This window comes from Ciconia boyciana, chromosome 6 (assembly GCF_034638445.1).
Source record: "Ciconia boyciana chromosome 6, ASM3463844v1, whole genome shotgun sequence".
NCBI classification, from domain to species: Eukaryota; Metazoa; Chordata; class Aves; order Ciconiiformes; family Ciconiidae; genus Ciconia; species Ciconia boyciana.
Genome location: NC_132939.1, coordinates 4,329,831 through 4,353,967, shown reverse-complemented (window position 1 = coordinate 4,353,967; position 24,137 = coordinate 4,329,831). Strand labels below are relative to the sequence as shown.

The 24,137-nt window shown below is 39.1% G+C and overlaps 1 protein-coding gene across 1 annotated transcript; it reads left to right on the top strand.

Moving 5' to 3' along the window:
• The first annotated feature begins 7,467 nt into the window (after positions 1-7,467).
• Positions 7,468-9,200, top strand: SMIM38 (small integral membrane protein 38). The gene has a single exon (XM_072865215.1). It carries the CDS (start codon positions 7,468-7,470, stop codon positions 7,597-7,599), a length of 132 nt encoding a protein of 43 aa, XP_072721316.1. The 3' UTR covers positions 7,600-9,200.
• Positions 9,201-24,137: the final 14,937 nt, after the last annotated feature.

Below are 24,137 nucleotides of genomic sequence, written 5' to 3'. Positions count from 1 at the left end.
TATAGATAAGAGCCGATTATCATATCTGTTTCATAGATGGGGAAAAACAGTCTGATAAAGATTAAAATCCTGATTCAAGGAAACGCAAAAACTTAAACATGTATTTTAATGTTCCTGTGATTTTGGCATAAACTATTCTGAAAAGTTTCTCTGGGATGCTGTCAGAAGCAAAAATAGAATATGAATTTGAGTTGCAGACAGTACCTCAGCCACAGTATTCCTCGCTGCAGTGTGTGGACATAAGAATTTTTCTTTTTGTACTTGATAAAAAATGTGATGCATGGCATGGTCATACAGGAGAGAGATTTATTTTCGTAGTTGGTTATTTAATTCAGTGGTTTATATACTATGGTATTGAAGCTCATTTTGGTGTGGACATCAATGCAGTTCTAACCTTTTTCTTCAGCTTTGTAGATTTTCAGAAGTGTGTAGTGTCTTTTCTTTGGTCAGGTGCCTTGGAAATAAATATGCATGTTTCTACTCTAACTGTGATGTGCATATGTATTTATATATAGTGGTATTGTGTGTCTTGCTCTATATAACATTTTTAGGTGTCTGTACAAGTAGGAGATTTATGAAGTGTGACTCATTTTTCCTTCTCCACACTGTTCCAGTGGAAGAGCTCAGACTGCGATGAGAAAAACTAGTACACATTATTAAGAATTCCGATAAAGTAGGCTGAATAAATTTGTTTTCTTTGTGAGCCTTAATCCTGTGTTGTATCAGCTTCTTGGACATGGCTAATTTATTTGGAATTCCATTCTGTTCCCGACAGCATTCCTGATTAGCAGTTTGATCACCCGGAGCAAAGTTACATACCAGCTTTCAACTCTTGTAATCTAGCAGTGTAATTTTTTCAAATGGACTCTTTTCTTTCCTTCTTTGCCCCAGCTCCCCTTCTTTTTGTCTGCAAAGAGACTTTAAAAATAAGCAGGATAACCTGTTAGTAGAATGAAAAACTCGTTCAAAACATGATATAGTTTGCTGAATGCCCGACTCGGGTCTGGCCACAAAGCCTCTGATGCAAAGTTCAGGCTGGAATATGGAAACTTCCAAAATAAGAGATAGTCAGATCAGCCTGTGTTTATTGTAAACCTAGTGTTCTGTGGCCATCAAGAATGAGACTTAAGAAAGCAAACCATTAAGGAGACAAAGCCTAAGCCACGCAATCCCACACCATATATATATATATTTTTTAAATTTAGTATGATAATGCTAGATCTGATAATTCATTATTATTCACATGGCTTTAAATAAACTTAAGAAGATTTTTCTAGTTACACATGTATTTAATAAAGACCTTGATGAATGCAATCAAATTTTTGATTATCTATCTTCTAAGTTTCCAAAATCCTGTTAATTTCCAAGTAAACCTTTATAAGAAATATTTCAAATATACCTTTCTGATAATGTAATTTCATTTTTAAATAGAAAAATAAGGTTTGGGGCTGTGTCAATGCAGCATGTGAAATATTTACCTTCCATTACTTATAAAGGATAACAGGTTTTTTTCAATAATTGCATTTTATGGGTGGTGTGATATCACCTTCGAGTTCTTTCCGTGATCTGTAGTTTGCCAAAGCACATTTTGCCTATGGTAAGTTTTAGAAACTTTACGCTTTACTTGAACTTTTATTTAGTAGTTAAGTTTGTCACATCCCACCTTGTATAGAAATTGCAGTTGTGTCATTGTTCATTTCTATCAATACTGACTTATGCTATTAAAACAAATGATGACTAGGAAACCCAAATTTAATTGTAAACCAGAGGCAGGTTTTGATCTGATCTCTTTTTGGTAGAGCACAGGAGGAGCATTGTCCAAGTAAAACTAGAAGAAACGTAGCATGTAGCAGCCCCCTTCCCTAAGGGCTTAATCTGCCAAAGACAAGTAGTTACAGGCTAGAGGGAACTGGGTTTTCCATCCTATGACATTTCTTAAGGTCCCAATCTGGTTTTGTACACAGGGAGAAGGAAGCAAAGTTTTTAAGTCACAAGAGACTCAGGAATAACACAAAGATAGGTGGCCACAGCACTCGTCAAAAGACTCAAATTGTGGTTTTATGCATGAGTGCCTTGACTGTATAAAGTTTTGAAGAGCTCGATCTATCTTTCTGTTTTGTTCTGATCTTGAATTTTATGGATCTGAAAAGCAGCTCTTGGCTAATATTTTGTCAAAGCTGGAGCATGTTTTGCCAGATTTCTGGCTTTGAAAAACTGGCATTTCAGTTGAAACACTGTTTTGTCAAAAATAATCATAATACAATTCTCTGCTAGATTGATGTGAATTTTATGAATTAAGTGAAAATAAAATAAAAAAATCCACTGATGAAAGGAGAGCACTGAGAAAGAATGGTTTAGGGATAGATCCATTATGTCTGGTTGAATTCAGTGATAATTCCTTAATTTTCTCTGCAAAAATCCATAGATTCTTTCCAACAAAAAAATTACACATCTGAGTGTGAAGGCTTAGCAACTTGCGTAGGGTCTCTGACCACTAAAGAGGGAAATGTACATAATAATTGCTTGATAACAAGCTATTCTTAACTTTGTAACATAAATTCTAAATATTTATGCTAGGCTTTTTTCCTTTGAGTGACTGAATATTTTTGTATTTTTATGTTTGTTCACCATTAGGTGGACGTTTTGTCTATTACTAATCTTTTAATTAATTGATGTGATTAAATATCATGGCATATACATGGTCTATTCTGCTATTTCTAGATCATGTTCTGATCACAATCCTAAGAAGAAATTCCTATAAATGAAAAGGAAGCAAGATGTCTACTGCTGAGCATTGCAGCATACAGCAGCATGCGGAGGTGATAATGGAGTGACAGCTCCATAACTGCGAAGGTTTCATCAAGTCTTTTTTAAAATACAGATCTGTTCAGGTAATCACTTTGAAGACTGATTTATAAGTTTTTGTTTCATTTCCTCCTAGTCCTTTTCCCTCATTTTCATTATTGTTTTTCTTACGATCTGTGCTCTTTTTTTGCTTTTAAATCTCCGGTTTGACTGTGAGGCCTTTGAGGATGAGCTAGAGTTTTACAAATGCCTTCTGGTTTTATCGACACTGAAGTTATTCTAAAGAGAAGAAATATGTAATAAATGAAGTATCTTATTTCTGTCCTTGTTTTTCTTGATCATGGAAATGGGCATATCGAACTGACTGTAGTGGGAGGAGTATGTTTGCTGGGGATTTTCCAGTAGAAAACCAGTGGGGCAGGTGTTTGCTTTCCTTTGACTCAATGCAACATTGAATGATCTTGATATGTGCATATTATCACAAGTTATGTGAAGCAGGAATTGACTTTGAAAGTCAGATTTTGTCCTCTAAAGCTATGAATACCTTTATCTGGCTCTTTTTAAGTGGTATTTTGTTTTCAGTGCGACGTAGAATGCTTGTTCAGGAGATTTCACGTATGTAAACTGGAGCAAGGTGCAATTTTGACTCTGATAACTATAGAAGGCACATGATTCTGAGAGATAAGTGCTGGTCTTGAATTTTTCTTTTTTTCTTAACAATGAACTGGGAACTTCTTGTTAGCCATGCCGACACCTGCAACTCTTTGCCGTTTTCTTTTGTAGATATCCCGACTTTTGAATGGGTGGTAAATACAGTAAGTCAAATATCCTATTTTTTAATTCTAATTTATTTATGGTTTGGGGTGTATTTCAAACTGATGATAACAGTGGATGTTTTATGATTATTCTTGTATTGTCTGCTTTGTTGCTTGCAAATTCACTTGATATTTTAAAATTTTAGGAATGTAGTGATATTTTAGGAGATAGATTGCTTTATGATTGGAACTGGAAAATTAGATGTGAAATCTGTTGCCTTACATTTTAAAGGTCAACAAGAATGCATATTACGTACTTTTTTTTTTTTTTTGCTAAACTACCCTTTAGTGGGCACTGATTACCAGGACAATTAAATACGTGATAATTTAAAAGCAAAATATGGAATTTGTCCTGGAAATAGTTTGAAATTAGAGGATTTTAATAAATATTTGTAGCAGAAGAGGGTAATAATGTTGGTTATGTGATTAAAACATATGATAGTAATAAAATATCACCCCTCAGGAATACTGTTCGATCATGCTGTTGTTCTCTAGAGACATGATTAGTTGAAAAATGATTTTAACGAAATAAACTCTGAGCGGAGGGGATGCTTTTATGTGTGATACGGCATACATTCTTTGAAAAGGCAAATCATTAAAAATGGTGCCAGGCATTAGGAACATCTGTTGTGTGGAAAAAGTATATTTCTGAAAATCCAAACAATAATTATCAATATATAGGCTTTACATAGTGCTTTTCCTCAGTCTCAAAATATTCTGCAAAGGAGGGAGGAACAGCTATCCATGTTAAACTGCATTTTCTAAAATCTAGCTACACAATGCTTTCATCTGGCACGCAGATTCGCCTTGCTTATGCTGTGCCCATTAATTTTCTGTGGGAGGAAATCTGCCCTAAGAAGTGAAATCTAAGCAGGAAAGCACTACCCTTCCATCTTCAGCAACTGAAACGCAGTATTCCTTTGTGTGAATAAATGTAGTACCTATGAAGAGTGCCAAGCTGACAGCCGTGGCATGTGGAGCCATAGAACTGCTATTGACCAGGCAGCCGTCGTGGAAGCTTACCCGGCTTTGTCAGCTTGTCCCAAGCAGAGCCCAGCGCCAGGCGCGAGGGTTGTGTGGTTTCTGTTCCGGCTTTGACACCTCTCGGGGAACGCTGGAGACGGCATAGCTGAGAACCACTTGTGAGCCCGAGGAGGAGGCACCTGTTCACTTGGCACTGGAATGAACCACCAATTCATTCCTCATGTGCCCTTAAATAACCACTGGGCTTTTCACCACTAATAGCTTAAACTGGAGCTGATGGCCAAGGCATAGGATGTGCTGTATTACATGACAGACCCATCAGCTAATATTGAAATTGGTAAAATCCTGCTGGTGGTTTTCAGCAATCCTGCTAGGGTATGGACAGCAGGATTGCACCAGGATAAAGGAAGATGGTTGTCACAGAAGATACACTTTCAGGTATAGCGATCGCATCCATCCAGAGGAGACAGGTATACAGATATGTGCTTTTCTGAAAAAAGGCAGATACCATTGCCTCAACCAATAAATTACTTTACAGCTACAAAATGAGCCAGTTGCCCGAGTAAGTATGTAATGTAGAGCCCCTGGCTGTGGGCTTACAGGGGTGGTTTTGTAGCAGATAGAGCCACTGAACAATTTGTCAAACTGTTTTTCCTGCTTAAATCCCTTTCAGATGAGATGAAGATTCCTTTCTTCACATCTGTGTGGATGTAGGTCTCTTAAGAAAACAGGTTAGAGAAACAGCTGTCAGGAATGGCATAGTTGATCTTGCTTTAGGGCAAGCTGATAGACCTTTTGGGTCCCTTTCATCCTTTTTCGTTTAACTGGAGGTGGCCCTAGTAACATATGTATGTATATATATTTGTTGTCTCCAACCTGCTGCATTTTTTCAGCAAAATCTTTGCTAGTTGAAAGGAGTAGTCCCTTTAAACTCAGCATCTTTTGAAGTCTGTAGGTATAAAAAGACACTCATTGTTCAGCGCACCTCCACAAAGATTCCTTCTTAATCCTGATTGTGTGTACTCATCCTTTGGTTGAGCCTTCCTGTGCAGAGGTATTCGAGTTGATTCACATTCCTTCATAAATGCACATAGGGTAATACATCAGACTTTCTTTCCTTTTTAAGCAATCTGATCAGTTCTGACACTTTCCAACTCCATTAAAAAATCCCTGTAGTAAAGAGCACCCATTAGTGCGAACAAACTCCTGAAACCTCTTAAAGTATTTGCTTTGCCATGCCATTTAACTATTTACAAAGCCTGGAGCTTTGCTTCTGATACATAGTCAATAAAAGGGAACAGACTATTTTCTTTTTAATTGTAATGTAAATGTATTTGTGTTGTCCTTGTAGAAGGCGATGTGTTGATTCTCGTGAGGTCACCCTAATCAGGACAAATTTGACCAGAAAATAGTACTGTAAGAGAATACTGACACTCAGTATTTTGGTATGCCACTTAGTTTAATGCAGTTTTGAAAATCAGGGAAGCAGTCCTGACACTATACTGTTGCTTGGACCTTGTCCAAGTCATTTCACCTACTGCTGATCCTTCACATTTTTGCCTTCACAACTCTACTTGTTCAGGTCCAGTTGCTGAAGTCCAGGCCCAGGCAAGGTATTACTTAAACATCTATAAAAGTTCCTTGTTTTCTTCTTGAACTGGGTCCTAGAGTTTGTACTTGGTCTAATGGGGACTTGGCATCAATGGGGACCTCAAGGTATTACTGTACCTATTCCCTGATTTTAAAAGAAAAAGAATGTAAAATTCACAGAGCTTTATGTCTCTGAATCGGGTTTTAATTTCTTTTTAGATGGAAAGCCCAGTTTCTGGGGAAAGGAGCTTGCTAGTTGAGTAAGTTCAAAAAGATCTTAGCAGTTCCAGTAATTACTCATTTCATCAATCCATCTATATTTAAAGTGAGCTAAACCGAGTTCTTTCCTATAATGTCTACTTCAAATAATGCTGCTTTACATTTGGAGAGCCAAATAAGGAAACAGAACATAATCTTCCAGGAGTTTCTTTCCCTTTTAGTTTGTATAGCTCAGAGACTTGCTCTAACAAGAGCCCTCCTTTCTATGAAACCTGTTTAACATATTTGACTAAACAAACTATCTCCTAAAGAAGTAGGAGCATTTTTTGTGTGTGCCTTGCTCTAGCATTGGCTCTTGAGGACATTTCTGCATTTGTCGATGTGCTAAATGAGCGATGCATTTTGGACAGCTTCTGTGTTCTGATTTGTTTTGTTGTGCTTTTTTTCTCTCCCCCCCACCCCCCTTCCCTTCTTCCCCTTTTAATTTGTCTAGGGGAAAAAAAGCTCCTCCAGTGTTGTTTCCTGCAAAGACCATTCTTAAGAGCTCGTTGGACAGCGCGGGGCTCTTGAAGTGATAGCTAATTGGTGAAAGAAAGGCCCTGATTGTCTTGAGGGAGCTGGAAAGTGCTGCGTGTGCTGCTGAAAGGGACTAGGGAGAAGGTGCCTGGTTTCGCTGAGCAGCTGCTGCTGGAGATGTTTGGAGATTACATCAGCATTGGAAAAAAGGGGCAAAAAAAAAAAAAAAGTCCAACTTCACAGAGACGGAGTTTATGGAGGTTTTTTTTCCCCCTTCCAAAGGTCTTCTGACAATACTGTCATTGTCAATATAAGAGTTGCTAATTCTTTATGAATAGCACATGGGGCCTCTTGACTAAATAGTACGTTACATGTCCCAAATCTGTCAGCTGGACTCTTCTCTCACATGCTAGTGAGATCACTTTGACTGGAATGTTACAGGAATTGCTGGGCTGGCCACGCAGAACTGAATACTGCATTATATAATTAGATCTCCCAGAGTATTTTTTTCACATTGCCTCATTATTCTAGCTTAAATATGGAATCGGTCCTCTTGATGATTTTACTGGTTGTAATTATATTAATACGATTCATTTTGTGGTCCTGTCTTAGTGCTTATATAGATTATAAACTGTCCCGAAGGTTTCCTGACACAAGAAAAAAAGACTAAGAGACTTCAAAAGGCTTGTTCAGATTTGAATTAACAATGGGGAGAAGTGGATAAGGTAAATGGAGCTAGAGCAGATTTTACTTTGGGATCTGATGAGAGAGAAATGACCTGTTGAGACTACAAGTGAGCGAAGATTCTTCAGAAAGCCTCATGCTGACAGAAGGGAAAAAAAAGGACAACTGATTGAGTCAAATGACTTCCTATCAGACTCGAGCATGAATTTGTTGCTGGGAGCAGACTTGTGGACTTTTGCCAATTAAATGATCTGGACAAGCTGGAAGGAATCCTATTGCTGGGCAGTCCAAGACTGCCAGTGGCCCAGTCCTGCTACGTGAAATATGATGGCGTGCTGCCTGCTGGCCGAACTGCTGGTCTGTACGTTAAGATGTCAGCTGCACAGCCTGCCTGGATGCAACAACTGATTGTGCCTGAATGAAGCTAAAGCTTACTGGTCCAGCTCAGTATCCACGTGCCATGCTGTGGACTTGCAGGAGTAGATTTTTCACCTGATTGGCTGATTTGATACCAAATTCCTTGTGGTTTCTCCTGGTCAGTCAGATCTGCAACTGACCGAATGATTTTAACTGACTATAACCTGCTGAACGTTCACATTTCTTAGCGAGCGATATATCTGTGTACCAGAACGAGCTGGACACCACTGAAGTAATCTGTTCCATGAAAAACAGATCTGTGCTGCAGAGATTGTCTGAAGGACTCTAGCTGTGCTTCAGCAGCACTGAGGGGTGGGGGCACACGACAGCATGACTCGAAAGCCCTGCAAAGTACCTTCATTTCTAGCCTTTAATAAGGAGCTTACTAGGACACCAAAGGACACCCAGGCCATAGTGACTTAGGATGTTTTGGTTAACTCATTTTGCAAAACGAAATAAGTGGTTCCAAGTGAACCGTCTGCTTTCAAACGGATGTTATACTAAGTCAAACATCTACAAATCTTACTGCATGTACGACTCAATTTAATACCTCCTTTTAAGAACTCAGTTTTTCTCCAGTAAAAGTGGGAAAATTGTATTGCCTTGCCTGAGACATGCAGTGTCCTTGGCCCAGTCACCTTAAAAAAAAAAAAAAAAAAAAAAGGTCCTTTTTGGGTTGATAATTTTCTGTGTCATGTAAAAGTGAGGGTTGCCACTTCATAAACTGGCTTCTGTATCTCTTGGTAGCTCACATGATATCAGAGTTCGGTCTAGGTAAAAAGCCACAGCATTCCCATAAGGAGTTTCTGGCCCATTAGTGACTCACACACTCCTACAGGCTTGTCTCATTAGTAACTGTTAATCAGCCCTTATCGCTTTGTCTTTTGAAGCGTCCCTAAAATTCAGACATGAGAGGTGGTATGTGTTTATGCTGTGGAACAGGGTAAATGTCAGGTCAATTGATTTCAGCCTCCCATTTTATTTATGGTGGATGACCAATCCAAAAAACAGCCTGCAATGCCTGAAGATGCATGTCATTGACTTGAAATCTAGCCAGATGACAACAAATTAAATGTAGATGTAACTAACCTCCTTGTCCATTTCTGTGGTTCTTAGTTTTAATGATGATTCTGCCCTTTTTTTTCCTTTGTTCCTCAGAACCAGCAGACCACAAAGGAAAAGTGAAATGTTGTCTACTTGATGTGCAGACATACCTCTGATAATAAGTAACTGGAAAAATAGGCACAATGATCCATTTTTCTTCTTTCAGTTAATCATCACTATTCTTAGCTGTTGTATGGAAAACGAAATTTGTAGATAAATTGTTATTGATATTTAAATTGTATTTGACAGTGTCATATTCATATTAATTTTTTAAAGATGTGGATGTAATGAGAAATGGTGTATGTGAAGTTGTGGGTTAATGCCTTTAACATTTGGTGATATATGGAACTGACACTGGTATGGAATTCACAGTGTTGATTTCTTTATCCCTGCAGAGCAGCATCTTAAGTTTTCCATGTAAATCAGAGGGTTTGGTCTTGTTATGGTCCATGCTCTTACACAGGCCGAAATTTCATTGACCTCCGTGGCACAGTCGGTAGGGAATCATCAGAACGTCGTCATGCCTGAGATGTCATAACCATTCGCCTTATTGACTATGGGGAAAAAGAGGCTGGTACGGGGTGAACTTACGGATTGGTAGAATTAGTGAATGGTAGGTATCTATCCTTTAGACAACCCCTGTCCCAAAACTCAGTGCTGGGCAGATATGGGGAACAGTCTGTCCGTGGGCTGGTTCCACTGGTATTTGTCTATTTAAATAATTTGATTTGGATCTTATGTGAGTTATGTGAATTTCACTCTGATTATAAGAATGGTCTGGCCAGTGTTTGGCATAATATTGCTCTATATCCTATACAGGTAAAACTGGCTGGAACCTTAAGGAGCTTATTAGAACATGGAAGTTTTGAGGCTCCTTTAATTAATTTAATAAAAAATATGTAACTTAACTAAAGAATTCATTGGGATCTTGCTACCTATTAAACTCCTTATGCATTCAAAGTAATTTTAATAGCATCTTGGTTAATTTCTGTGGATTCATACTGTTTTTATCCAGTGCTGCAGGACCTTTTCAACATGGGAGGCTGTCCTGTTTATTCTGTCATTACAAAATCAGGGCTGTCACTCTTGAAAGAGTGCAAAGTATAAAGGAAAGGAGGATCTTCCTCTTTATTCCCATTGGCATTTGCCCTTTCTCTTTTGATGGAGGTAAAAGTCTAGGCCCTTTAAGAGTCGCTCATGGTATGATGTGGAAATGTCTACTAATATTTCCTGGTGTGATCCTGTGGAGCACTGTGCTGAGATGTCTGAACTGAGAGAGAATGCCAGATCTAGAGCTGAAAGAAATATGGCTCCACTCGCTTTAGTCTGTGTCACTGTGTCTTGACTAATCTTGGGCCCAAAGCCATGTCTCTGCTGGACTGTGCCATGGTGATGAACCAGCTGGGCTGGCCGTGCTTTGGTTGGTGTTGCCCTCTAGTCATTACAGTCGTACGTGTGAGCTGCTACACTGAGCAACCACATCCCTGGGGTATGCCTGGGCCCCACTCTCACATAGCAAAGAATAGAGATGGTTTTGGGAACATTCCTTGAGGGTCTGTAACAGCTGGAGGGGGCTTCTCTCTGCCCTCCAAAAAGTGAGGCCAACTCATCTGGAGTGTGGGGAGTCTCCGGTGCTGATAAGCAGCATCCCTGTTATTCCCAAGAGTTGGTGTGTAGAGTCAGAATTCAAACCAGAATTTTTCTGTTGATTTGGAGGGAGCTCATCTGGAGCCAGCTTCTGACCTACCTTCTATCTGAAGTAGTCACAATGAAGGTCAAAGTTATTTTTCACTGCAAGTGGTGCGTTTGGCCCTGCTTTGTGCTTTCTGGAGTATCCTGAAAAAACTCTTCTGGACAGAGTGCAGCAGAAGAAAAAATTTTGGGGGAATAAGTGTTTCGTGTCAAGTACTTGTAGCTTGTTTAAGATCCATCTTGAAGCCCATATTTCAATGGGATTTGAATGGGCTTGACTGGAAACCACTTTGGAGTCTTTTAAAATTAATTCAATTTCCTTTAGGTATTTCAGAAGATATTTATGCCCCACTGATTTTGTTTGCGTTTAAGGATGTATTTAAAAAAAAAAGCATGTGTTTAATGGCAATTTTGAGCTGTGGAGAGTGTGAATGAAGATTGCAGTGTGGACCCCCTTTCAAGACATGAAACAAAGGTATATGTAAAAAAATAGAAAGAATAATAGCTAAATACTGTGATGATATTAAAATCCTTACTAATGTAAAATTGATTATATTGTATATACATAGATTAAAATCCACTACATAGAAATATATTCTGTATGCATTTATTAATTTATATCATTAATACACTAAACAGTGACCAAAATTACCACGGAATCTACTGGGAAGAAAACCCACATTTTGCTTTAAGACATTATCCCAGAGAACCTCTAAGGTGGGGTTAGATTCTGTTCTGATTTATATTTGGAAAATCAAACTTTTGTGACTCTGCTAACAGACTTAACTACAGATTTTGTCTCGCACTCTGTTTGATACTGCAGTACCGTTGTAACCAACAACAAACATTGACCTGTTGAGGCACTACTAAAAGCAGGTGTAATTACAGAAGCTTATAAGCCACTTGTAGTGCAGTTAAAAAACTCGAATATTCCACTGTTACTCATAAAAATTTTCCTTTGTGTGAAATGATTTCTTGATTTTTTTGTTTATCTAGTAGTGTGTGTGTATGTATATATAAAGTGTGTGTATATATATATAAAATACCTTTGCATTTATACATATAAAACAAAAACAGAACTGTATGATGTATCAATGCAGAACTGTTTCTGTGATATTATAACTGTATGTTTCTTACATTTATAGGATTATGCTTTGTTTTGGTTTTAGCCAGTGATTTGAACAAAAGTATAGGAGTCAGTATGTAAGTACTATTAATTATTTTGTGACTACCTTAGGAAGGTTATCATAACTTACCATGCCTGAATTTCCTCCTCCGTAAGATCAGTGTTACAGTGGAGGTCTGCTTTACAGGTGATATTAAGGTCAGTTTGTAAATGTTGTAGAGAGTTTATCAACACTGGCTATACACACTTGGCAGTAAGCGCATACAGATATGTGTGTGGATGTGTGTATAGGCATGTGTGTGCACCTATATTTTCATATAGGAATGTTAATATTTTAATATCTTATGGTAACAGACCTTCCCACTTTAAGCTGCTCAATCTTGTGTAGTTCTGAAAGAAAAATGATGGATTTAGCTGTTTAAGTAACTGAAGTCGCTAAATGCCATTTGCGTTGGTGTACGTTAGGACTGTGTTAATTTATGGTGACTGTTTTCCTGGTACCGATGCTACCAGTATAACCAAATTTGCTCCCAAACCAAATAGCCATTTTCAAGTTCCACAACTGATACTTGTTTTTTTTGGCCAGGGCTCAAAATCTTTCTGAGCTGTAAAAGCTCAATTGGTTGTAAATATCCTGTAATCAGCAAATACCACTTCTGTCCGACATCCTGTAACGTGCAAAAAGTTGGTGTTAGGGACTGCTTTATGGTATGGAGAACTAATTACAGATAAGTTCATGGTCTGATGAGCATGTAATTATATTTATTGATTAAAATAATTCTACAATTTTTTTTTTTGCAGTGCCATTATAATGGCATCCACTTAAACAATTACTGTCAAACCATGTAAACCAAACTGCAGTAGGGCTCCCTTAAATGGATCTGGCGATGCAACAGGTGGTCTAATTACTTTAGGCAGGTCCATTACAGCAAACTTCAGAGTGGAGAAGCTGAAGACACAAGTAGGGCTACAATTACTTTGACTCTCGCAGAAGGAATCTGAACAGCTTGGGGCCCAGTGGCTTGTCCACCAACTGTTTACAATGAACTGCCACATCATAAACAGAGGCTCAGGGGAAATCTTGTAACCAGCACTGCTACCCATGTTCGTATTCTGTGGCACAGCCCTAGAGAACGGAAAAGTGTTGTTAGGATCTCTCTATCAGCATTCGTGTAGGCATCAAATTACTGGACAATTAAATGGCAGAAGTCTTGTCTCGGTTATGTTAGCAGGAACGCAGGCTCACTCCATAAAATGCAGTTGGTTTATGCTTGATTGTCACCAAAGTGGGTGACCTTATAGGGTGGCCCTTTGACTCTCAGTACAGGCAGGGCCAGCAACAGCATCTATTACTAAGGCTGCCAGGCACTTACAGTCCTAAAGCCCTATTTTCAGCTGTTCACAGCTTTGTCAAAGTAGCTTTTCAAACTAAATTTTTCCATGTTGCGTTGGGTGTCTGCCTCAGGCTGAATTATCTTCAGAAATTTTTAGCCAGAAGGGTTTAACATCTTCCAAGAACAAGAGTAGAGAAAAAGACATTGTTTTACCCATGCTAAAAATTATTGGCAATATTTGTCTCTGAAAAGTTGTAGTTGTCCCATTCCGGGTGGTGATTCTCCCCCTCTCTGTCAGGGATACATAACTCTTGTTCACATGAAATAAATTACGTAACTACCTACTTCAAATTCAAGGGGGACAAGACCACATCTCTTGTGGGGAAATGAGGATAAGGGAATTGGCAGGAAACAAAGAAATTACAATGAGGTTTTAGGTAGAGAGGGGAAGTGGGCCATGCATAGTTGATGGAAGGTGAGCTGGACTGCACCATGTAGGAAGACTGGCACTATGAGTGAGCGATAGAGATAAAGAGGGTGGACGGGAGCCACTGGGTTGGTGGTGAATGCCAAGGACTGTTCAGGCAAAGGGACTGGGGCAGAGAAATAATGGGATGCTAGGAAGGGATTGAGGGAGGCTGTGTGTACAAATCTGATAAGGAACAACCAATATAGCAGGCAGAGCTGGAAAGAAGCAGGGAATGATGCTGAAATGAGAACAGCCCGTGAGGACGCGATCACTGGATGTAGGGTCTGAAAGCAAAACCTACATAGAAATGGGTGAGCGGTTGACTGAAAGCAGGCTGAGGTAGGAGACAGACTGGGTGAAATTAGAATAGTTTGGGCTAGCAGACAGCACAAAAGTGGAGTCTGAAATACATGACAAGGCTGAAGTTGGGAAGCTAAGACTTATTGAGCGAAGTGATTTGACAAGAAGTCCAGGGAACTGTCAAAGGAATAAGACCTGGATAAAACGTCTGCTGGAGCTATCTCCTTTTAAAATGTTGATGTAAATCCTGGGACTCAAGCTTTGTTGTTTTTGTCTATCAGCAAATTTCTGTGAAATATAACTGTCAAAAATTCCTCTGTCCCATCTACCACTCATCCTCCAGCATAAAGTGCTCTGGATCTGTATACTCCAGGTTTGTTGGTGAAACACAAAAGTGTCAGTGTAGCATTGCATGCTGAGCATCTACAGGGCTGTATTAATAGGATGTAACAAAGTGGAGCACTGAGATTAAGACAGTGATAGAATTAAGGCTTTATGTGCAATTTTCTTGTTCTGCTTCCTGAGTATTATGATACAGTCTTAAACTGCACTTTTCCACAGGTTCTTTTGCTCATTTATTGCACAGGATGAAATGCTCTGGGATTGAAGCTTGCAGGAACAACGCTTTGAATGTTCCAGAAATGGAACGATGAAGTATGAAGGACAGAGCTTTTAAAGTTTTGAGTGCAGCGATGAGGAAATTAATTCTGTCTTTGCCTGTCATGGACTTCTAAGTGAAAATACTGAGAGATATGTTTTATTTGCTTTTTGGCTGCTTACCTGGAGATCCTAGGTCTAATTTGCTTATGTGCCAAGCACTAGCAGCTGCAGATTGTCAGTTTAACAAATAAACTAGTACCAGCTTAACAAATAAACTGGTACACCGAGAATTCAAATTCTGAGAATCTGAAGTGAGACATCGAAAATAAGTAGATACAAAAAGAGTAATTCCTCTGTACTTTGGTTTCTTATTGCAAAATGAGATAATGTGGATATAATGAAAATGTCAATCAATATCTGCAAAACACGTAAACATTAAAGGACATTCAGGAGGAAATTAATTATTCTTGCACAGGGGACCAAGCACTGATAATGAAGAAAACATGAGAACTTACTAAGCAAGCACTGTCCATCCTGACCGCTGAATATAGCAGAAATACCTTGGAAAAAATAATCTACATGGCAAATGAGTATAAGAAAATGGAGGGAAAATAACATTTCCTCCCCACATGTCATAGAAGGAATCAGTAGTTGCTCCTCTAAGCTGCTTGTGGGCTCTTAACATGTCTACTGGATTAGGCTACTCAAATGAGATGAGTGGCCACATATGCCTAGTATCACTTAGTTTCTAGATCCAGTTCACACTTGAGCGTGTGATAGATGTGGAGCTTCCAGCACTGAGATGCAAGTGCTCTTGGGTGTATGCAGAAACAGAAAAAATAGGGGAAACTTATGTAGAATAGAGATATTTAGGTATGCTTGGGAGATTTTTAGGTTTGCACGTTGGCCTTAGATCCCTAGACTGCATATCAGTGGTACATGTCTAAATCCTTTTTTTGGAAAGGTTTAGATGAGTTGGGAGCCCAGGTCCCGTATTTAAAGGAATGCTTGAATGTAGGACTGGCCTATGTGACTGAAGAGACTGTTTTCCTGACTGCCTCCCCTTTGAGAACTGGCAGCCTTAAAACTCTTCATCAAAGTTTCTAATTGATACTCGTGAAGTGGATAGTGTCTCTTTTGTTCTTTCAAGAATAATTTTTTCTTTGCCCACTAGGTTATAAAAAGCCCCCAAATAATTACTGCTGTATTCTGGGAATTATTAACAAGTAATAAAATCGAGAAATAGATGTTTCTCCTCCCTAGTCTTTGTATTAAGACAAATTCATGGAAGAAGGATTCATCAAGGGCTATTGAATGCAGGAAACCCTTGTGCTACAGAATGTCGAAAGCTGAAGAGGTTATTAAAGAAGCATCACTATATGCTTGTCCTATTCTTAGTCTCTTCTTAGACATCCACTGCCAATCATGATGGGACACGGTGCAGAGTTAGCTGGTTCTGCAGGGTTCTTCTCTACTGGTCCAGGACACTCTCTCTTGCATACAAAAAATCTGTCCATTACATCATTTAGAATTGGTCAGTGGGACAAATGCTTTCAGAGGGTTGGGAGAACTGGCTTCTACTGCCTGTGTCCTCAGCAAAGCGGTGTTGTACAGAAAGGATGAAGAGAAAGATGGCAGCGAGGATTATGAGGTACCTGAAGACATGTGGCTTTTAAATTAACACTTTCCGTACCAATCCCAGAGCAGGTACTTCCAGTAGCATACCTCTGTGGCTCTGGTAGTTGATGAGATATCTGATTTTATGTCTGTGCTCACTGGCGTTTTCTTTAGACATGCTTTCTTTGGCATGCATCTCAGACCGAATATAGCGACTTCCAGATTTTTAGTCCCTGCAAAATGTCTCCCACCACACCTACATTTAAAAGGGCGCAGGATCCAGTTAGCTAATTTGTTCCTAGGCAGTTAAACTACTTTACATGAGCTCCAGACCACGGAGTAGATTTAACAAACCGTTTCAAGAATACATGAACAGTGTTGTGTAGGGGGACATATCTATGTCTGTCTCAAAGTGATAATCTAATTGGAGGTCGTCCTTTGTGTAACCCTGTTAACATTTTAGACTGTTCTGGGAAACCCCGTGGCCCAAGTACTATGGAATGTAGTTAGGAAAAACAGTGTTTTCTCAAATATTTCAGATGTGGAATATTTATTTTGTAGCCAGAGAAACTTGTTTTGTTGCCAAGCAACTGACCATGAGTAGGATCCGCTGCCAACTGTACTTGAAAAAAGGAAAAAAAACCTACTTACCTCTCCTCAGTCTGCATGTGAGCATTTACAATGCAGTGAAGAGAAATTTTAAAATAAAATCTGTGTGACAGGATTCATTGTTAGTAGCCTTAGGTCAGCTAGGTCTTTTCCCTCCACCTTCCCCTGAGTCACATATAATTGACAGAAGCACCCGCTACTGAAAATATTGGTGCAGGAAATCCAGTCACTTTCAAAAGCCTTCCATTTTGAAGTCCGCTTCATCAGAGCCCTAGATAATGGAGTTTGATTGTTTGCTCTTTGCTGGGCTTCTGGTCCAAAGGCAGGCAAGGACCTTAGATACAACTCGGAATTCTGCTCAGATTATTTTATTGACTTGATAAGTTCACTTAAGCAGGCATCCAGATGTTCAAATACTATTTGTTTCAGAATTCAGGTACCCAAGCTGGTTTTCAGAGGAGCTAAAGATGCTCAGTCTGCACTCAATGGATGAAGGTTAAAATGGGACATAAATTGCTTTGAAGGATGCTTATAGCAATGTGGTTGTAACCATTTCAGCACAAGCAAAGCACTCCCTGATGCACAAATCTACTGAATGAAAAGTAGCTACTTGGGGAGTTGTCTGTTTATCAACAAACCTGCCCATTTCACTGGACTTAGCTCGAGTAGAGTAACAGTCATTCTGGATTAACCTTGATGTTATTGAGATTCATCCCTTGCAGTGGATGTGCCTGTAATGAATGCTTCAATCTTTGCTTCTGGGCTTTGGCCTTTATCAGCCCTAATAATGGGGAAGAGTGTTCATTAACTGCTCTTTTAAAATATAAATGGCCTGTTTGGCCACAGGTGGGCACAGTAGAAAAGGCTACCCACCTGGATAAACAGGAGAAGGGGAACATTGATGTTGCTTGATAGAAGAATCAGGCTTGTAGCTAAGTCTTATGGAGAAGTGGGTTGAGAAACTATAAAAATATGCAAGACAGAGTTGTGAAATTTGGGGGTTTAGGAGCAGTCTCAGTGATATTTCGGAACCTTTCATGGGATATGTAAGTACTGTTTCTCATAGCACGAATCTTTTGGGGTTTCTCAAAAGTTGTCCTGTTTATCTGTGTTTCCAACGTGTATTGGTTTATCTGTTCTTTGTTCTGTGTATAGCGCCCTTCCATGCTTCACTGCCTACTTTGGAGATGTTGCTTGGGTTTCTCCTGGGAGAGGTCAGATGTCAAATTCTTTGTTTTCAAGCACAAAAGGAGCTTGCCCATGATGCTGCTGTTCAGTCTCCTAAAGCTTCCTCTCCAACCTTGGCTCTTCTTTCCATTTTGTCCTCCTAATTCAGAATAATGCCTGTCAGTTGACCTCATTTAGCAGTCAAGGCTCCACATGGTGGCATCACCTGTTCTGCAGCTTGATCTTCAACCGCTGGTGGAGATTGTGTGTGCACATGTTAGTTTGGTTAGCTTCTGTGACCGCAGATGATTTAAAAATTGTTATGCGAGGCATTTTTGTGGCTCTCATGAATTAATTGTAAAGTTCAAGTACTGGATTACTTTAAAAAAATGCTATTTCAGATTTATTTCGATCACATAAGAACGATTGTCATTCTTCAGTAAGACAGGAAAAGATTTACTGAACATGAAGACAAAGATGCTTACCACCTTTCTGGTGTGTTTGGGGGTATTTATCTCCCCCAGATTCTACTCATTATGTTTTTCTCCAGCTAAGAGTATGTGTAACTTCTGTGCTGATGAGTTTGAGATTTTTATTAACATAGTTTCATTTGGGAAAAGTTTTGAGGTTTCAGGCTGGATTCCAAAAATGTAGAGTTATTCAAAGTGTAGTTCTCCACCATAAAACCAGCTAAATTTACTTTTGGTGCAAAATAGTGCATGAGTATCGGTGATGAATTCTGTTTCTGTCATGTAAGTGTTACTGTAACATTATCTACAAGAAGATAAGTTCAGCAGTATAGAATGACTCTGAAATGTATAACCGTTTGATATAATTATATGTACAAATACATATTTACCATTCACAGGCTGTGGCATAGGTTGGACAGCCTGTGATAATATTTCTTTCTATTACTTTAAAAATCTTTTAAAGACCAGTGTTGGGAACTGTGAGATCTCTCCTAAATACAACGATGATAATTTATGTGCTAGTAATGCCTGTGTGATTCAGACTGGTGATCCTCTATGTTGACCCATGCATAGGTATATGCATGTGCAAAAAGAAACAATATGCATTTAATACTATTTCTGTTGTAGTACCTCACACTTTGAAAACATTAGATCCTGTTGTGTGAGCTGCTGTGATACTGACGTTTATAGCTTCTAAAGAGTACTACTAATGGAGTCAGTGTCTCTCTGCTCTTTGCTAATGAATTGTATGAATTTTATACTATCTTGTCCAGTGGCCTATAACAGAACTCATCTGAGTAGCTACCAAGAGAGGAGAGGGAGAGAATAAAGAAATGCCTTCCTTTCCTTCGAACCTTGTCATTCTGTGGCAGCACAGCTCAGGATCAGCAGCTCTGCATGCAGGAAACAAGTTGTGTCTATGCAAATCAAACTGGGAGGTAAGTAACTGCAAGAGCTGAGTTGCATTTTGAAAGGATGCATGAAAATGTGAGAGTTATTGTGTCTGTGGATGCTAGAGGCTCTCAAAAAGGAAGATACTAACTTGTCAAATTCAAAAGCTGGAAAAGTTTTGGTAAAAATTTTGTTTGGAAAGGTTTATTTGATCCCAACCTGAAACTTAAGCTCAAAACAAGAGGGGCAACTGTGCCTCAGGGCTCAGTGTTTAATGCCCTCCTTCATGCAGCCACCTGGAATTTGTCGGGCCAAGTCCAGATCTCTCGTCCATCTTGCTAAAATGAGAGACTGACACTATCCCATGTGAGTCTTGTGAATTTTTAGCTATGCTAAACTCCATCACTGTCTCTAGATCAAAACTGGAAAGATGTTTTTATGTGGAGTAAAAGGATGATTTCTTTTTTTTTTTTTTTTCTTTTAAATATTAACATTTCTTCAGCAGAACTGGGGCACTGGTTCCTGCCAAGTTCTCCCTCAGCCCACTACCTGGGAAGTGTATCTCCAGGAGACATCTCACAAGCTGGGATTAATGCTGCAGTCTAGTGTTGTGTGTGGAAACGGAGGAACCTCCCTTGAATATTTTTGTTTCCTTGCCTTCAGATTGCACTGGTGTCATTTAGAGGAGAACTGGAAATCCTATCAGTTCTTAGGCAAATAATAGCTCATTGCATTCCTTATGTGAGCAAAATCACTGAAAAATATGATCTTCTGAATTGTCAGTTACTTCTTGTTATTTACTTCCATCACTGGAAATCATAATATACCACAGGCTGTATTTTAGGCAGTTACGTGTACCAGAGATGATTAACCTCTCACAACAGTGTTGTGTTGCTGATGGTAGTGGAATTATTTCTGATCCAGAACCGGAAGCATACCTAGGAGGGATGAGATATTTCTTCATTCTATTCAATTTTTTTATTTTTTTTTTTTGCAGTACAGGGGACATAATTTCCCAGATTAAATCAAATGTTGACATACCTATGGTTTGTGCTAAATATCAGAATTTTGGGTTAGCCATTTAGCATCTTGACGTCAATAGTACAGGTGTGTGAAGAATTTGGAGCTGTACTTGATATCTAATAATTAATTAACCTGTTTTCTCCATTTGCATGCAAGTTAAAATTAAATGAATGCTAAAGAAAGCATGACAATTTTTTTAATGGCACTCACAGCATTTCAGTCTATTTCCTGCAAACATTTTTTCACCACCAAAAGCAGCAGAAATCTTAAAAATAATCTGCAGATTGTGGCTACCTAAAGATCCGGCCTGGAAATACTGTTCAGCCATCTTGAAATCTTTCCTGCTTGTGTCACATAGTTGTGTGATGAGGGAACAGAGGCAATACTATCTGATTTTGCTGTCCAGTCATAAACAAGAACAACAGCTGATGAAAATAGGATTCAGTTCAGTGTTTTGCCCAAATCCATGGTCAGAAATATGGTTGCACATATTTTTTAACAGATAATTTTGAATAACAGGCACAACAGCTTTTGTAAGATGGGGAACTACGTACTCCCTCTTTTGACCACAACAGCTATTGAAAACGTTACCAGCTGAAGCTTGCTTTCCCAGCTCCAATATGGGCACAATATAGCGGCTGTGGTATATTATATATTATTTTGTTTGAAAATCCTTTGTATTTTGCACTCTTGCTACGTGCTGTGGCTGCTAGGAAGGTCGTTATTAGTCATCCTGGCCCTGGTTCTTGGCTATGCTGTAGTTAGTTTGCACTGGTTTACTGGATCTATACCATGAAAGACAGTGTATGAGCAAGGTAATCCTTTGCTGTCACTCTGTTGCCGTGACAGTTCCTATGCTACATAAGGTGCAAAGCTATAAGCAAGGGAGTACGGTCAAAACATCCCAACAATGTCTGAAAACTGCACTAGCTCTAAGTCTCTGACAGCTGATGTAAAGCAGAACAGCTCTGAAGATGCTCCGCTTTACACTAGGGTTTGACCTGGAGGCTAGCCAGTCTCATGGTCTGGGGAGCCCTGGTAGTGTGTACCTGCCTTGGCTCTGCTCTGGGCTCTTTTCGTGCAGTTTGAATGCTGCTGAGAGCCTGGCTCAGTGAGCGTCTGCTGGCTACGGCGAGACTCTCATTTTCTGAGTGCTTGTGTGTGTTGCGTGCACACTGCTTGTGGCTGGGGCTGCGATGAATATATGTATAAGCTATAGCTGGCAAGCACACAGCTGGTAAACAGAAGAAATAGGAGTGAGTCAAGTGGTAGAAATGTGCCTTCATGCTTCTCATGGTTTGCAGGTACTACTAACCATGTTTTACAATAAAATTTACCGGGGCACCTAATGCAAAAGCAATATTAAATCATGTACCTGCCGAAACACTACTTCTGTTTTTTCCAGGATTGGAAAGTACTGAAGTATTTTTATTTTCCATAAAAGATAGTGTTCAAGGGTAGTGATAGTTCATTAACAGACATTTTTAGTTACTTGTGTTGTCCTATTCTCACTTTTTCTGTCTGTCTTCGACCGAGTTGAAAAAATGGGCTATGCAGCCTTAACAGTCACCTGTGGAATAGTTAGAGCAAAGTGTAATATTCTGAGGCTCCACTTTCCCAAGACTTCCTGAAGGAGTCTCTGTTTATCATTCCGCCTGCAGTGCCTGTATTGGGTTACACAAGGAATGTGGAAAGCTATATGGGAAAATCTGTCAGGCTGTGAAAAGATCTCAAGCTTTGAAATTTTATGGACCACGCTTGCTAATGCACATTCCATATTTCAGGGTGGCTGGCTATCCTTGCTCCTTGTAAGGATGTGACGTACATTGTGGAATATACGTGCATGTTTTGTTACAAGCGCTACTGAATTGATAAACAAGGCCACAGACCTAGGGAAGTCACAGAGAGAGGAAATCCCATTAGGGGATAAATTATGGTGACACCTACTAGTGTTGGTACAGTTAAGGGTCAGTCACCATTTACAAAACATGATCTCTAATATGGTAAGGAGCACTGGTGTAACTCCTTTTCCGCAACAGTGTTCCAGTAAAATCCCAGTTTAGGAGTGGGGTCCATGGTTTTCCTATATACAAATAATTATAAGAGACTCATCTACAGATTAGATCTTCAGCTGCTATAAATCAAGTTCATACTCATAAGAGGATTTGCTTTCAGATATTTCAGCAGGACCTAAATTTGCAAGCTGCCAAGTGCAGTTAATAGGACTTTGATCAGATGTCTTGAGTTGTGCATCTATTAACTACAGTGTGTATTACGCGTGCTTTATAAAATAATAAAAAAAAATCCATTAGCTCATGAAATTAGCCTTTGCACGTACAAGATACTGTATAAAGAGTTTCAAGAGTCTAAAACTGTGGACTGTATTGAAGAGACTTTTTTCCTTATTTTTAACTTCAATTTGTCTGGTAAGGTTACCTACATGCCCTGGTAAGATAATTAAAAAACAAAACAAACAAAACCTTAGGAAATGGAAGGAGCTTCCCAATTAAAAAGCTGCAACAAAATGTAATCATTAAAACATTTTCCTCTTTTTCCCTCTCGGTTGAATGTACTCACCAAGCTAGTCAACTTTCCTGACTACCTGTTAAAAAGGTGGGATATTAACAGCAAATCTGTTGATGAGGGTTAACAGGTTGGATTACCTATACGTGTGTGCTTATAGAAAGTGAGGTATGAAACCCCAAACTTCAGGAGTTTGTCTACACAGTCACGTCCATTAGTGTTTCTATAAAGCAGAAGACTCCAGGTTTATGAATGCAACATAAAGTCAAAGTCAGTCCTGCAAGCAGGCATATCCGCAGCCATTTTAGGATTTTGCACATCAAAACAAAGATGGCAAACTTTGCTCAGAAGGCAGTAGACACACCATTCGGATATACTCAGTGTCCTGTTGGTTTAGGGAGAGACTCTACTTAATAAGTATTTCTCCGTATATGCGCAAAAAATCAGTTTGTCTGTTGGATGAAATTCTGTGGCCTGGTTTATGTAAATCAGACCATATTTTTGTAATTTGACTGTAAAATGACTTAATACATTTCATGAGTAACTCTGTCATCTTTGTTCAGTAGCTCCATATTTTAAACAACAGGAGTTGTTTAGAAGCTACTAGGGTTTTGTTCACCAGAAAAAAGAAATGCTGGTCCCTGGCAGCCACTGCTCCCTTGAGAAGACCACCCTTAAGAAGACATGGCCTAGAACAAACTTCAGGCCCTAATGAGGGGCCATGGATTTCACCCATGATACCTGTATATAGCACCTGGGTAATTATGGGCCAGTTTGAATCCCTAGCAACACCTAAGCTTATGCATACAGGTTCATGGATGCATTAAGGGTGATGGATTATGGACACCTTTCCCTAACGTTTGTGTTGTTTTGTTGGGCTTATATCCAGACCTTAGCGTTATTCAAACCTTATACTTTTTGTTTAAAATATGAAGTAAATGCATTGTGAAACTGATATATTTCCAAATAATTTTGTCATCAGGCAATTAAAATATCATGTGCTATAAACATCTCTAAGACGCTATGGATGGGAAAGTTGCCAGTTTCACAAGTCACATTGCTTTCAAATTACAATGAATGTACAGTACTCTGAACAGTCTGGAAAGAAAAGTCATTTTCCAGCTCTTAAAATCTTTTTTTAGCTTTTTGCAGTGCTATGAAGTCAAATTATGATGATTTTAA

Coding starts and splice junctions, on each gene's coding strand:
- SMIM38 (XM_072865215.1), top strand. CDS start 7,468: ATGGAATCGGTCCTCTTGATGATTTTACTGGTTGTAATTATATTAATA.